This window comes from Eretmochelys imbricata, chromosome 5, assembly GCF_965152235.1.
Source record: "Eretmochelys imbricata isolate rEreImb1 chromosome 5, rEreImb1.hap1, whole genome shotgun sequence".
Lineage (NCBI taxonomy): Eukaryota > Metazoa > Chordata > Testudines > Cheloniidae > Eretmochelys > Eretmochelys imbricata.
Window position 1 is genome coordinate 25,133,786 of NC_135576.1, and position 12,918 is coordinate 25,146,703.

Here is a 12,918-nt window from a genome sequence, read left to right on the forward strand (position 1 = left end):
GTCTGTAAAATGGGTAAAATAATACATGCCTACCTCAAATAGGTTTTAATGAGTTTTAATGAATAATGTTTGTGAAGCCCTGTGATATCTTTGGATGAAATACAGCATTCTAGAAGTGCAAAATAATTTATTTATTTATTTATTTATTTCTGTATTTATCTTTTAAAAGATGAAATACACGGCAGAGTCACAAATTATTCTCTGATTTGTTTTTGATACAGAGTATGATAGGTGAGTGGTGCCCACCTGAAGAGCACAGTGGAAGCAAACCTCCACCTAATAATAATATATTGGGTCATGTGGTTCATAGATTGATGGACATTGTCTACCCTCCAACGCCTGAACCCCCACCACCTGTATTTCCTCCGTTTCCTATCCAGGGATGTGTTTTAGGAAAGGTTTTTAGTGGAAAAAGCACCTGTGTAAAGTTCTTGGAAGAAGGTAGAAGGTTTTTTTCTGTAGACTTTTTTTTATTGTTTGTTTGTTTTGTTTATACTCTTTTAAGCCCCAGTCCCTACAATATGCTCTTTGTGGTCAGACCCCTGCACCTGTGCAGAGCTCACTGCAAGATAGGTGCCTCAGATGCATCAGAACTTGCAAGGTCTGGCTCCGTGTAATTTATTCTCCATCTTCCCAAGTAAAATGAAAAGTTTCTGAATATAAAAGTTTACTGTTAATTCATTGTACCTAATAATTTTACTGCTTCAGAATTTATTAAGTGAAGAACTGGTGAGAAATGTTTTCACAGAACTTTTCTGTAGATGGTTATAAAATGGCAAACAGACTAATTGCAGTTACCAGTGTACATTGTACAGGCTGTAGTGTCGTGTCAGTGGGAACAAACTCCAATAAAAACCCAAACCAAAAGAAATGTGCGTTGCATTTAATAAAGCTGCCTTGTTAGAATTAATTTAATTGCATTTAATAATCTCTTTACATTCTTTCCAAAATATAAACCTATCACAATAATGTTTTCTGTCTATTAGCTTGCAACATTCAGGTATTGTCTATTGATACTCTGGTCCAGGACACTATCAAAGCTTTCCATGAGAGTGAAATGAAAAGTGAAAGCAGCTTGATTCTACGAGAAGCAGAGGGTTCTGGGAAACAAAATGAAGTAAGTGCAAGTTTCATTTTGGTTTTAACTGTTATAAGGAACAGTGGAGCAGGTTTGGGGGAAAGTATATTGGTCATGTTCCTTCCTCTTCTTTGAGATGAGTCAGGTATAGAAGACTTGCACTGGTCTTAATTCTGACATTTCCTAACTTTTGAGGGGTTGGCTTTGACACCTTAATAGTGCTTTTTTAGCGTTCTTTTTATCATCACAAGACTCCTTGTCCCAGTCTACTCCTTTTATTTCCCCATGTCCAGCTTTATCCCCTCTATATTCAAAGCAGACTCCTTCCTGCTCCCTTTCTGCCTGGGTATCAGAAGGGGGGTCATTAAGAGCACAGGAGAGACAGCCTCCTTGCTGTCAGTTCCAGGCCCCAGCCCTACTACCCTGACCCAGAGCAGCAGTTACAGGGAAAATACCTCTGTAGCTTGTAGCATGGTCCGTTGTTCTGTGGGGATGGCACATGCACAGTCTGGTCAGCACTGGGATTTTGAGAGGCTCAAGCATGCTCAGAGGAGGGAGTATTCTGAGGTTTTAACGGTTAAGCTCTAGCAAGTCTCTACTGAGCGCATGTGAACAGGTAATTTTTCAAAGTCTTATAATTTGGCTAAATTTAGGTGGATTGTCATGGGGATGGAAAAAGGTCCATCCCAGACACAAAGGGCACCTCTCTTCTAGATTTCAAGTTCCTGCTCCAAAGCATGAGGATGCCAGACCATTTCAAAGAAAAGGTTACCATAATTTTTTAATGTGGGCAACACAACATATTTTTCCTTAACCTCAGTCTTGGAAACATCTGGACCCTTTCGTCTGAAATTTTCCCAAATATACCAAGCATAGAAAATTTCAGCCCAAATAGTTAAAGTTTCGAAAAGGTATAAGAAACTGAAAAAAGACTGATAATGAGGAGTGTTGGGCAACCTTAGTAATAGATGGTGACACCAGTCCTGCCGATGAGAAAGTCTTGCTAGTCCACATGGTGTGGAGCTGCCTAGTAATAATCCCACATTAGGATGCTCTGTTCAGTAGGAGGAACCTTACACTGAATACAGGCATGGAAAGGAGTACAGACCTGATTGTCCTTTATTATATTAAGTATTAGGGGGTAGCCATGTTAGTCTGTATCCACAAAAACAACAAAGAGTCCGGTGGCACCTTAAAGACTAACAGATATATTTGGCATAAGGTTTCGTGGGGTTTTTACCCATGAAAGTTTATGCCCAAATATATCTGTTAGTCTTTAAGGTGCCACCAGACTCCTTGTTGTCTTTATTATATTAATGCACTAAAATCTTGAGTCACTGGAGAAAGAGATTATTTTTAAGAACTATGGTGACAGAAAAATAACTTAGCCTCGTACTGGAAGAGTAAATCAGCCTCATCTATAGAACTGTAGATTAATGTGGTGTTGCCATGCAAGAGTGCTTCCTTTGGATATGAGAAAATGCCAGAATACTCCCTTTGTGCAGTGTGACAAAATGATGATTTCAACCTCAACTGCAAACCATTCTTAGGGTATGTCTACACCACGAAATTAGGTCGAATTTATAGAAGTCGATTTTTAGAAAGCAGTTTTATACAGTTGATTGTGTGTGTCCCCACTAAGCGCATTATGTCGGCGGAGTGCGTCCACAGTACCAAGGCTAACATCGACTGTTGGAGTGTTGCACTGTGGGTAGCTATCCCACAGTTCCCGCAGTCTCCGCCGCCCATTGGAATTCTGGGTTAAGCTCCCAATGCCTGATGGGGCAAAAACATTGTCACAGGTGGTTTGTGTACATGTCGTCAGTTCCCCCTCTCTCTGTGAAAGCAACGGCAGACAATCGTTTCGCGCCTTTTTTCCATGCGGGTGCCATACTGCTTTCAGCAGATGGTTCAGTAGGACTGCTAACCATCATCATCGAACCACCACTTCCGCTGCCACTCTGCTCTCCTCCTCCTGCTCTTGTCTAGATAGCGAATTTCTCCATGTTGTCTCTCATGGGCTCCCGCTTCTGCTGCAACTCTGCTCGGCTGCTCTTGTCTCGCCATAACACGGCAAGTGTGCACCCCGCTCAGCTGTTGTGTCCTGGCTGCAGACGGTGCAGTAGGTCTGCAAACCATCATCATTGAACAACTGCTTCCGCTGCCACTCTGCTCTCCTGCAGACGCCATACCATGGCAAGCATGGAGCCCGCTCAGATCTCCGCGACAGTTATGAGCATTGTAAACACCTTGTGCATTATCATGCAGTATATGCAGAACCAGAACCTGCAAAAGCAGGCGAGGAGGTGATGGCAGCATGGTGACAAGAGGGATGAGGACATGGACACAAACTTCTCTCAAAGCACGGGCCCCAGCAATTTGGCCATCCTGGTGGCAATCAGGCAGGCTCATGCCGTGGAACACCGATTCTGGGCCCGTGAAACAAGCACAGATTGGCAGGACCGCATAGTGTTGCAGGTCTGAGATGATTCCCAGTGGCTGCAAAACTTTCGCATGTGTAAGGGCACTTTCATGGAACTTTGTGACTTGCTTTCCCCTGCCCTGAAGCACAAGATACCAAGATGAGAGCAGCCCTCACAGTTCACAAGTGAGTGGCGATAGCCCTGTGGAAGCTTGCAACTCCAGACAGCTACCGGTCAGTCGGTAATCAATTTGGAGTGGGCAAATCTACTGTGGGGGCTGCTGTGATCCAAGTAGCCAACGCAATCACTGAGCTGCTGCTATCAAGGGTAGTGACTCTAGGAAATGTGCAGGTCATAGTGGATGGCTTTGCCGCAATGGGATTCCCTAAATGTGGTGGGGTGATAGACGGAACGCATATCCCTATCTTGGGACCGGACCATCTTGGCAGCCAGTACATAAACCGAAAGGGGTACTTTTCAATGGTGCTGCAAGCACTGGTGGATCACAAGGGACGTTTCACCAACATCAATGTGGGATGGCCAGGAAAGGTACACGACGTTCGCATCTTCAGGAATTCTGGTCTGTATGAACAGCTGCAGGAAGGGACTTACTTTCCAGACCAGAAAATAACTGTTGGGGATGTTGAAATGCCTATAGTTTTCCTTGGGGACCCAGCCTACCCCTTAATGCCATGGCTCATGAAGCCATATGCAGGCACCCTGGACAGTAGTCAGGAGCTGTTCAACTACAGGCGAGCAAGTGCAGAATGGTGGTAGAATGTGCATTTGGATGTTTTTAAAAGCGCGCTGGTGCAGTTTACTGAATTGGTTAGACCTCAGCGAAACCAATATTCCCATTGTTATTACTGCTTGCTGTGTGTGCCACAATATCTGTGAGAGTAAGGAGGAGACGTTTATGGTGCCCCCTTGGTTCACTCTACTTAATTGTAAGCCAACCGCCCTCCCCTCCCACCTTTGATCACCGTTTGCAGAGGCAATAAAGTCATTGTTGTTTCAAATTCATGCATTCTTTATTAATTCGTCACACAAATAGGGGGATAACTGTCCAGGTAGCCCAGGAGGGGTGGGCCAGGAGGGAGGCACTGGGTGATGGAGGGGAGGAGGGAAGGACAAGGCCACACTACAATTCAAAACTTATTGAATGCCATCCTTCTGTTGCTTGGGCAGTCCTCTAGGGTGGAGTGGTTGGGTGCTTGGAGGTCCCCTCCCTCTCCCATGTTCTTGGGCATCTGGGTGAGGAGGCTGTGGAACTTGGGAAGGAGGGCGGTTGATTACACAGGAGCTGCAGTGGCGGTCTGTGCCTTTCCTGCACCTCAACCATATTCTGGAGCATATCAGTTTGATCCTCCAGTAGCCTCAGCATTGCATCCTGCCTCCTTTCATCATGCTGCCGCCACCTCTCCTGTTGCGCCAGCCATCTGTCCGCGCTTTCATTTTGTGTTTTCCTGGATTCTGCCATTGTCTGCCTCCACGCATTCTGCTGGGCTCTTTCAGTTTGGGTGGACTGCGTGAGCTCAGAGAACATTTCATCGCAAGTGTGGTTTTTTTTCCTTCTTATCTGCGCTAGCCTATGGGACGGAGACGATAGGGGGAGCGTTGAAACATTTGCAGCTGTGGGAGGAAAAAAAGGGAGAGTAAAACTGAAAAAGACACATTTGGCCATTTAAAAGGAGGGGCTAATGTTTTTGGGTTAACATGCAGCACAAACCCAACTACACACTACACAAACCCCCCATCCCCCCACACCCAATTCTCTAGGATGATCGCTTACCCCCCCACCCCCCACCACGTGGCTAACAGTGGGGATGATTTCTTTTCAGCCACAGACAAACAGTCCAGCAGGAACGGCCACCTCTGAATATCCCCTGAATAAAATTCCCCTATTTCAACCAGATGACCGTGAACGATATCACTCTCTTGAGGATAACACAGAGAGGTAAAGAACGAATGTTGCTTGAATGCCAGCAAACACCGGGACCACATGCTGCCATGCTTTCTTATGGAATGATTCCAGACTACGTGCTACTGGCCTGCCATGGTAAAGTGTCCTACCAAGGAGGATGCAATAAGGCTGCCCTCCCCAGAAACCTTTTGCAAAGGCTTTTGGAGTCCCTCCAGGACAGCTTCATTGAGATGTCCCTGGAGGATTTCCACCCCATCCCCAGACATGTTAACAGACTTTTCCAGTAGCTGTACTGGCCGCGAATGCATCCCAAGTCTTCAGGGAAAAGTAATCATTAAACAAGCTTGCTTTTAAACCGTGTATTATATTTACAAAGGTACACTCACCAGAGGCGCCTTCTCCGCCTTCAAGATCCGGGAGCCCTGGTTGGGAGAGTACTGTCTCCAGGGTGATAAACCGTTCCTGGCTGTCAGGGAGAATGGTTTCTCCGCTTGCCTGGTGTGTGCTATCTTTAACCTCCCCCTCCCCATCATCTTCCTTATCCCCAAAATCCTGATCCCTGTTGTGTGAGACTCCCCTCTTGCAGGAGTCCACGTACAGGGGAGGGGCAGTGGTAGGGGCACCCCCTAGAATTGCATGTAGCTCATCATAGAAGCGGCATGTCTGGGGCTCTGACCCCGAGCAGGCGTTTGCCTCTTTGGGTTTTTTGGTAGGCTTGCCTAAGCTCCTTAAGTTTCACACAGCACTGCTGCTGGTCCCTGTGATAGCCTCTGTCCTTCATGCCCTTGGAGATTTTTTTCAGATATTTTGGGATTTTGTCTTTTGGAACGGAGTTCTGATAGCACGGATTCGTCTCCCCATACAGTGATCAGATCCAGTACCTCCCGTTCGGTCCATGCTGGAGCTCTTTCCCAATTCTGGGACTCCATGGTCACCTCTGCTGATGAGATCTGCACGGTCACCTGTCCTGATCAGCTTGCCACACTGGCCAAACAGGAAATGAAATTCAAAAGTTTGCGGGGCTTTTCTTGTCTACCTGGCCAGTGCATCCGAGTTGAGAGTGCTGTCCAGAGTGGTCACAATGGAGCACTGTGGGATAGCTCCCAGAGGCCAATACCGTCGAATTGTGTTCACACTAACCCAAATTCGACCCAGCGATGTCGATTTCAGCGCTAATCCCCTCATTGGAGAGGAGTACAGAAATCGATGTTAAGAGCCCATTAAGTTGACAAAAATGGCTTCGTTGTGTGGACGGGTGCAGGGTTAAATCTATCGAACACTGCTAAATTCGGCCTAAATGCGTAGTGTAGACCGGGGTTAGATTTATATAGGACCTGATCCTGCTCCCATTGAAGTCAGTGGCGCAGGACCAGGACCATAGTGAACAGAGGACATCTGAAGTGATCATTGCCTTCTAGCCTGCTCTGTTTACTTGAATTTGAGTAGTGTCATGAGTAAATAACAACCCTCTCTTTCCTGTCACTCCATCCCCAACTTTTCATTTGCTTTCAAGTTACCATCAATATCAAAATAATACTTACACTCATAATTCCAGGCTGACATTAATAACTTTTTCTTACTGTTTTACTATAGATTATTCTGCTGTTATGCACCTGACAATCAGGTTATATATGTTTAAATAACTGAATATTCATTAAAATACATTTAAAATATCCAAAAACTATTCTTGCTTAATGTTATGAAGACTAAGAAATGTGGTTCGTGATTGTTTAATTTATAAAAGGTCCTGAAGAGGCCCCCTTCAACTTCAGCATCTAAGGTTTCTGAAACCGTGCCAAAGAGCGCATCACTTGATGGAACCAAAGGTAAAAATGTGTAGAGTTAATTAGATTTCTTTTAAATAATTTTGATGTCTGGATTTGAATGGCAAAAAAGAGGATTTCTCCATCCCCTGCTGATTTTTTGCTTATATGTTCTAGCAGGTGTTTGTTAGTGCCCACTACAGCTCATGCTTTGCAAAAGTTCCCATTATAACCCTTGTTTCCGCATACTCATAGTTTTCCGAAACGTTCACCTCTGAGGTTGAAAGTTTTTCAGCTTCCTTGTATTAGGATATGGAGGTTGAAAATAGTATTTTCCCTTGGTCAGAAAATGTTAACCTCTCTTTTTTGAATATGACTCCAGCAAAAACTGTTTGAAGTTTGAAACCTGAAATTTGTCATTGACATAGCCCCCAGACCTGTGAACACATACCTAACTTCATAGTCTTACAGAAATCAGTGAGTCTATTTGTGTGCATAAACTCAAGTACATGGAGAAGTGTTTACAATACTAAGCCATATTCCTCACTGACTATTTGTGGCATCATATAGTGTGAGAAGGAGAAAAAAAACAAAATAGTTATTATTTTATATTTGGAGACTGACAACAATATGTTGGGTGCTTTATAGAGAGGTATGAAGACAAGAATCCTGCCCTGAAAAACACACAGTCCTGAAAACTCTTTCTCCTGTGTGTAGTCCTTACTAATGCAAGTTGCCCTATTGAAGTTGGTTCTCAGGAGTAAAGTCTATTCATGTGAGTAAGAGTTTGATGGTTTGTCTCTTAAAAATAAACAAATAAATAGACTGAAAAGGAGAAATTATAGTAAAATAATTACAGATAATAAGCTCCTGGGGATAGTTTCTGTGCCTCCGCCTGTGTTCTGACTAGTGCAGAGAACACTGACAGCACTCACTAAATAAAAATATTATGTAATGATATTATGTATCCATAATAATAATTAGTAATAAATGTTAATATAATAAAAGTAATATTTGCTGATGTTTTGTTATTGCTAGGTAATGGTCTTGGCAGAAAAGAATCTTCTCATCAAGAAATGAAGTCAAGTGAGAGTAAGGATGAAGTATCTAAAGTATGTAAACTGACTTTGACTTCCACCATGTATAGATATATGAAATGTTTGTTTATTAAACAAAGCCGGTTAATATTGAACTTTTCTCTTACTATTTTTAATTTATGGACCATGCCACAGGCTCATATTTCTATATAAAATATGAAAAGTGATAACTTTACTCAAAGTTACTACACAAATTTGGATTTATTTTCTCTGTTGGCTTTGTTGTCATCTATGTCATCAGAATTATTCACAAATACCTCTTCATCACTGTTCCCTCTAAGCTGTGTGCATGCACACAGTGAAACACTGCGTGCACAAAAATTTGCACAGAAGCACAATTTGCACAGAAGAAATTTTTTGCGCACACAACCTGTCAAAAATTTGCACAGAAGAAATTTTTTGTGCACATGGCCTGTCAAAAATTAGAGGGAACGTTGCTCTTCATCACATATTTTCCATGCTGTTAAATCTGCTTATTACCACATCCAGAGCATTCACAGAATTTGTTAATATATTGGTCCTACCAATATTAAAATGTTTATTCCTTAGGGCTAGATTATGTTAGGCTTATACTAAGTAGTACCTTACTCAACAAGCAGGATGTGGGAATATCCTGAAGACCTATAGAGAGCATGACTCTGGTGACACCAACCAGATTAAATGTTGCTGTAAAAACCTCAGTCTTGATTATAATCTTATACTAGTGTAAATCAGGACTGGGCTCCATTGAAGTCAGTAGAATTACATCAGTGTAAAACCAGAGTGAGATCCAAATCAGGCTTCTTAACTTTAAATTTCCTGATTTTTTAAATGTTTCAATTTTCAACCTTAACACTGTCTAACATTAATTTTTGCATGTAATGACCAAGATCCTAGGCCAGTTTACACCTGCTGAGGATCTTGCCGGAATTGAATACGTGCTTTAAATGTGCAGTGGAATGCATACACTTTAACATTTAGTGCACTGAACTTCCTGAACATGATATCAGTACTACATGATACATGATATTATTAGTACTACATATTCTTTTAACTGCTCTTTTCCACAGCTATCTGTTCGTGCCTGTCTTGGTGCAGCATCAGAGAAATTGTTGAAGAAAGGAAAAAATATTCCTGATGAATTGCTAGTTGACATCATGGTGGAGGCTATTAAGTATGAAATAGTGTAGTTTGCTTTCAAACATAATTATATGCTAAATAATTATATGTTTCTTAGGGCAGATACTGCCATTCTTGCTCATGGTGAATAATACCTGACTCCGTGAGTAGTTCCATTGAAATAGAGCAACTCATGGAATAGTTTTCACCTCCTCTGAACTAATAGGCAAGTTGGTCAAGGCATGCACCTCCCTCTAGAAATCTGCTATTTACTGCTGCTGTTCCACATGTTGGCAGATAACAGAAAATTGGCATCTTTTCTCATGGTATAAAGATCAGTCCCATAGTGTTTGTTCCAGAAAATTGCAGTCCTTTTGTTTTGTTTCGTTTTAGTCCTGTTTTCTGCGGTTTTCTGTTTGGAAAATCTTTTGATTTGCCGTGTTAATTTTAATGACATACATTGTTATTTTATAGAATTTTCATGATATTTTGTTCTACCTAATTTCAAATCACAGAATTATAGGAAAACTCTTTATTATAAATGTTAATACTAAGTTAAAGTAGTTTCTTTACATGTTTATAGTTCCTTGTTTATGTTTAGACGAACACCCCAGAAGAAGGGATGGATCATGGATGGATTTCCAATGACAATAAACCAGGCAAAACTACTTGAAAAAGCACTTACAGGGAGTGATCCGACCAAAGGAGAAACAAAGGATGAGAAGTCTAAGAAGCCCTCCCTAGTTACAGACCCAGCAGCCCCAAAAGATCTACCTTTATCTCCACCTGCATTTGATTTTGCTCTGTTATTAGACATTTCAGACACCACAGTGCTGGAACGCGTGGCTGGCATGAAGGGTGAGTTATACTTCACTGCATATGTAAAGGGACTGTTGGCCCCTTACTAACATTCAGTGCGAGTGTTTTAGTTGCTAGCTCCCAGTACTAAAAAGGTGGAAGGGTCGATGGGGAATCAGGACCCTGAGACTGACAGCCCCCAGGAACAATCGGGAGAGGCCAATGCTCCAGGTCAGCCTGAATGACAGGGCAGGCAGGCTAATCAGGGAGTCAGGAGGCCAGGGAGGTCCCGTACTCCGTGTGAGCTAGAATTGCCTGGGTCAGACAGAGTGGGCCCGAGCTAAGGAGAAAGTAGGGGCCCAAGTTGAGCTGGGGAGCAGAGCTGTGCCAGATCCAGAGGGACCAGAAAAGCAGCCCAGAGAGAGCAGACCCTGTCCTGGGAGCAGAGCTGCAGCCCAAAGCTAGAGGCACAGCCCAGAGAGAGCAGACTTGCCTTGGGAGCAGAGCTGCAGCAACCAGAGCCAGAGGGGCCAGAAAAGCAGCCCAGGAAGCAGGTCAGTGCTGGGAGCAGAGTCACAGAAGCAGCCTGCAGAGCAGACCTGTCCTGGGAGCAGAGCTGTAGCAACCGGAGGCAGAGGGGCCAAAGAAGCAGCCCAGGGAGCTGGAGGCAGAGCAGCAGCAGCAGTGCTGAGACAGAGTGGTGGAGCTGGGGCTGGAGCAATCCGGAGCTGGGTGCGGTGAGCAGCTGGGGAGAGCGAGGGGCACCCTGGGCAGCGGGCCCAGCACAGGGAGACGCCTCAGCCAAGAGGCTCTGCAGGCCAGGCTTGGATCGTAACCCCGACAGGGCAGGGCCACACTGGGAAGAAGGGTCCTATCACTTAATGCCTGAGAGTGTCTGGCCACCACCAGAGCAAGTGTCCAACCCACAGCATCCCTACAACACAGCCAGGGCCTGAGAAGAAGGCCTGGGACTTACAAGGAACAGACTGTGAGCTGCCCTGACATTCCAGAGACACTGTTTGTGATGTTCTGTGCCACAGAGCGGGTTGATGTGTTTCCTTTAACCTTTCCCATTTTTCCTTATTCTTTTTAAAATTAATTGTTGATTAAATAACTCGCATTTGCTTTCAATTGTATGTAATGGTAAGTGGGTCAGAGAAGTGCCGCGTGCAGAGAGAGTACCCCGGAGTGGGGACACCCTAGCCCCTGTCCTAGGTGACCACAGCAGGGTTGGGGGTCGAGCCCCCAGGAATCCTGGGCCCAGCTTTGTTGGGGTTACGAGGACTCTGTCAGACAGGAGAGTGGAAGGAGAGTCCTCAAGGGCAGGGAGGCCACTGGGTAAAGGAAGTGGGAGCGAGGACTTAGATCCTCTCGCTAGCTCACTTCACCGGGGTAGTGCAGAAACCAGGAAAGTTCCCCACAATAGCAGGACTATTCCCCCGCTTACACATACATTTAAAAAAGCTTAGTGACACCCATATCATGATAAAATGGGAAATGCTAAGTAGTTATGACACCAAGAGAGCTAAAGTTATTAATGTACTGCTTGCTTGCCATATCTTTACAATACCAAGGATCACATTAGTTATGTGCCAGGAGTTTGTGGGCTGAATTTTAAAATCACATATAAACTTACATAATTTTTATCACAGATACCAGAAACTCTTAAAAATTTACTTTTATCTTCCCTGATGATGATGATGGATAGGAATTGTGTGTTGTTTAGATTCATCATCAGATTTTTTTCTCTATGTGCAGTTATAAAAAGAGGGAAGCTATTGGCTGTATTTTAATATTTTGCAGGCTCCTTGTGGCCTCTGACTTCAGATTGTATACTCCTGCTATAGTGTATAGCTAAATATAAATATCATACTAATCACACACTAGCTACAGAAGTTATCTCAAGATTTACCAGAATGTCTCACAATAACTTATATTCAATGGAGCAAAAAATCATTACTGACAAATTTCTCTAAATCTCACTAGATCTCATGTGGTTACTATGTATCATTAGTGCAGGTACTTTCAAACTATTGTAAATTTTTTTCGTAATTTTTGAGATCTGCCTGCAGCCAAAAAATGCTGTGTTTATTTGTTTAAATCTGCATTATGTTGGCACCAGCTGATATGTAGTATCCCACATAATTTAATGAAGTGCTAAGTAGAAAAAATATATGATACGGCAAGTGCAGAAATATGACTAGTTTATTGTGAATGTACAGACAACATCGTTCTCTGAGGGCCGCATATTGCAATGACTGAAAACTAGGAGAGAAGCAAAAGGGAGAAGAGGGAAGGTGCACACCTGAGCAAGTGGCACCACTACCCCCCACACTGATCACTGCCTTCAGTATGTATGTTCATTTAATCCTGTGAGGATACAGGAATAAGTGTTTTTGACAAAATAGCCAAAGCACATTGTATTATAGAGTAGAGTCAAAGATAAGGAGGGCAACAAATGGCCACCCCCACACTCCACTCAGACCACATCCTCTTTGTCACCTTACACATGATGGCTATGGAGGGACATATTATCTTGACGAGAACGTATGTTGTCCAAACTGAAAGGAGAATGCCCCTTAAAGATCAAAAGAATGACATAGGGCTTGTCTTTACTGCCATAGTTACCTGAAGTTAGTAAACTTGGGTTACTCCGCTCGGACTACCCTATCTCGAGTGAGGTGGCCACACTGGGAAAGCACAGTGATTTGATTAGTGGCACTGAGTGATTGGATTA

At 43.5% G+C, this 12,918-nt stretch overlaps 1 protein-coding gene across 1 annotated transcript in view; it reads left to right on the forward strand.

The window, feature by feature from the left end:
• Positions 1-314: 314 nt before the first annotated feature.
• The window catches only part of LOC144265028 (sperm flagellar protein 2-like), a 28,669-nt gene continuing 16,065 nt past the window's right edge, over positions 315-12,918 (forward strand). Inside the window, exons 1-6 of the mRNA XM_077817158.1 lie at positions 315-441; positions 987-1,117; positions 7,170-7,251; positions 8,227-8,300; positions 9,335-9,438; positions 9,985-10,241. Of these exons, the coding sequence (XP_077673284.1) occupies positions 315-441; positions 987-1,117; positions 7,170-7,251; positions 8,227-8,300; positions 9,335-9,438; positions 9,985-10,241 (775 nt within the window). The remainder of the gene's footprint in view (positions 442-986; positions 1,118-7,169; positions 7,252-8,226; positions 8,301-9,334; positions 9,439-9,984; positions 10,242-12,918) is intronic.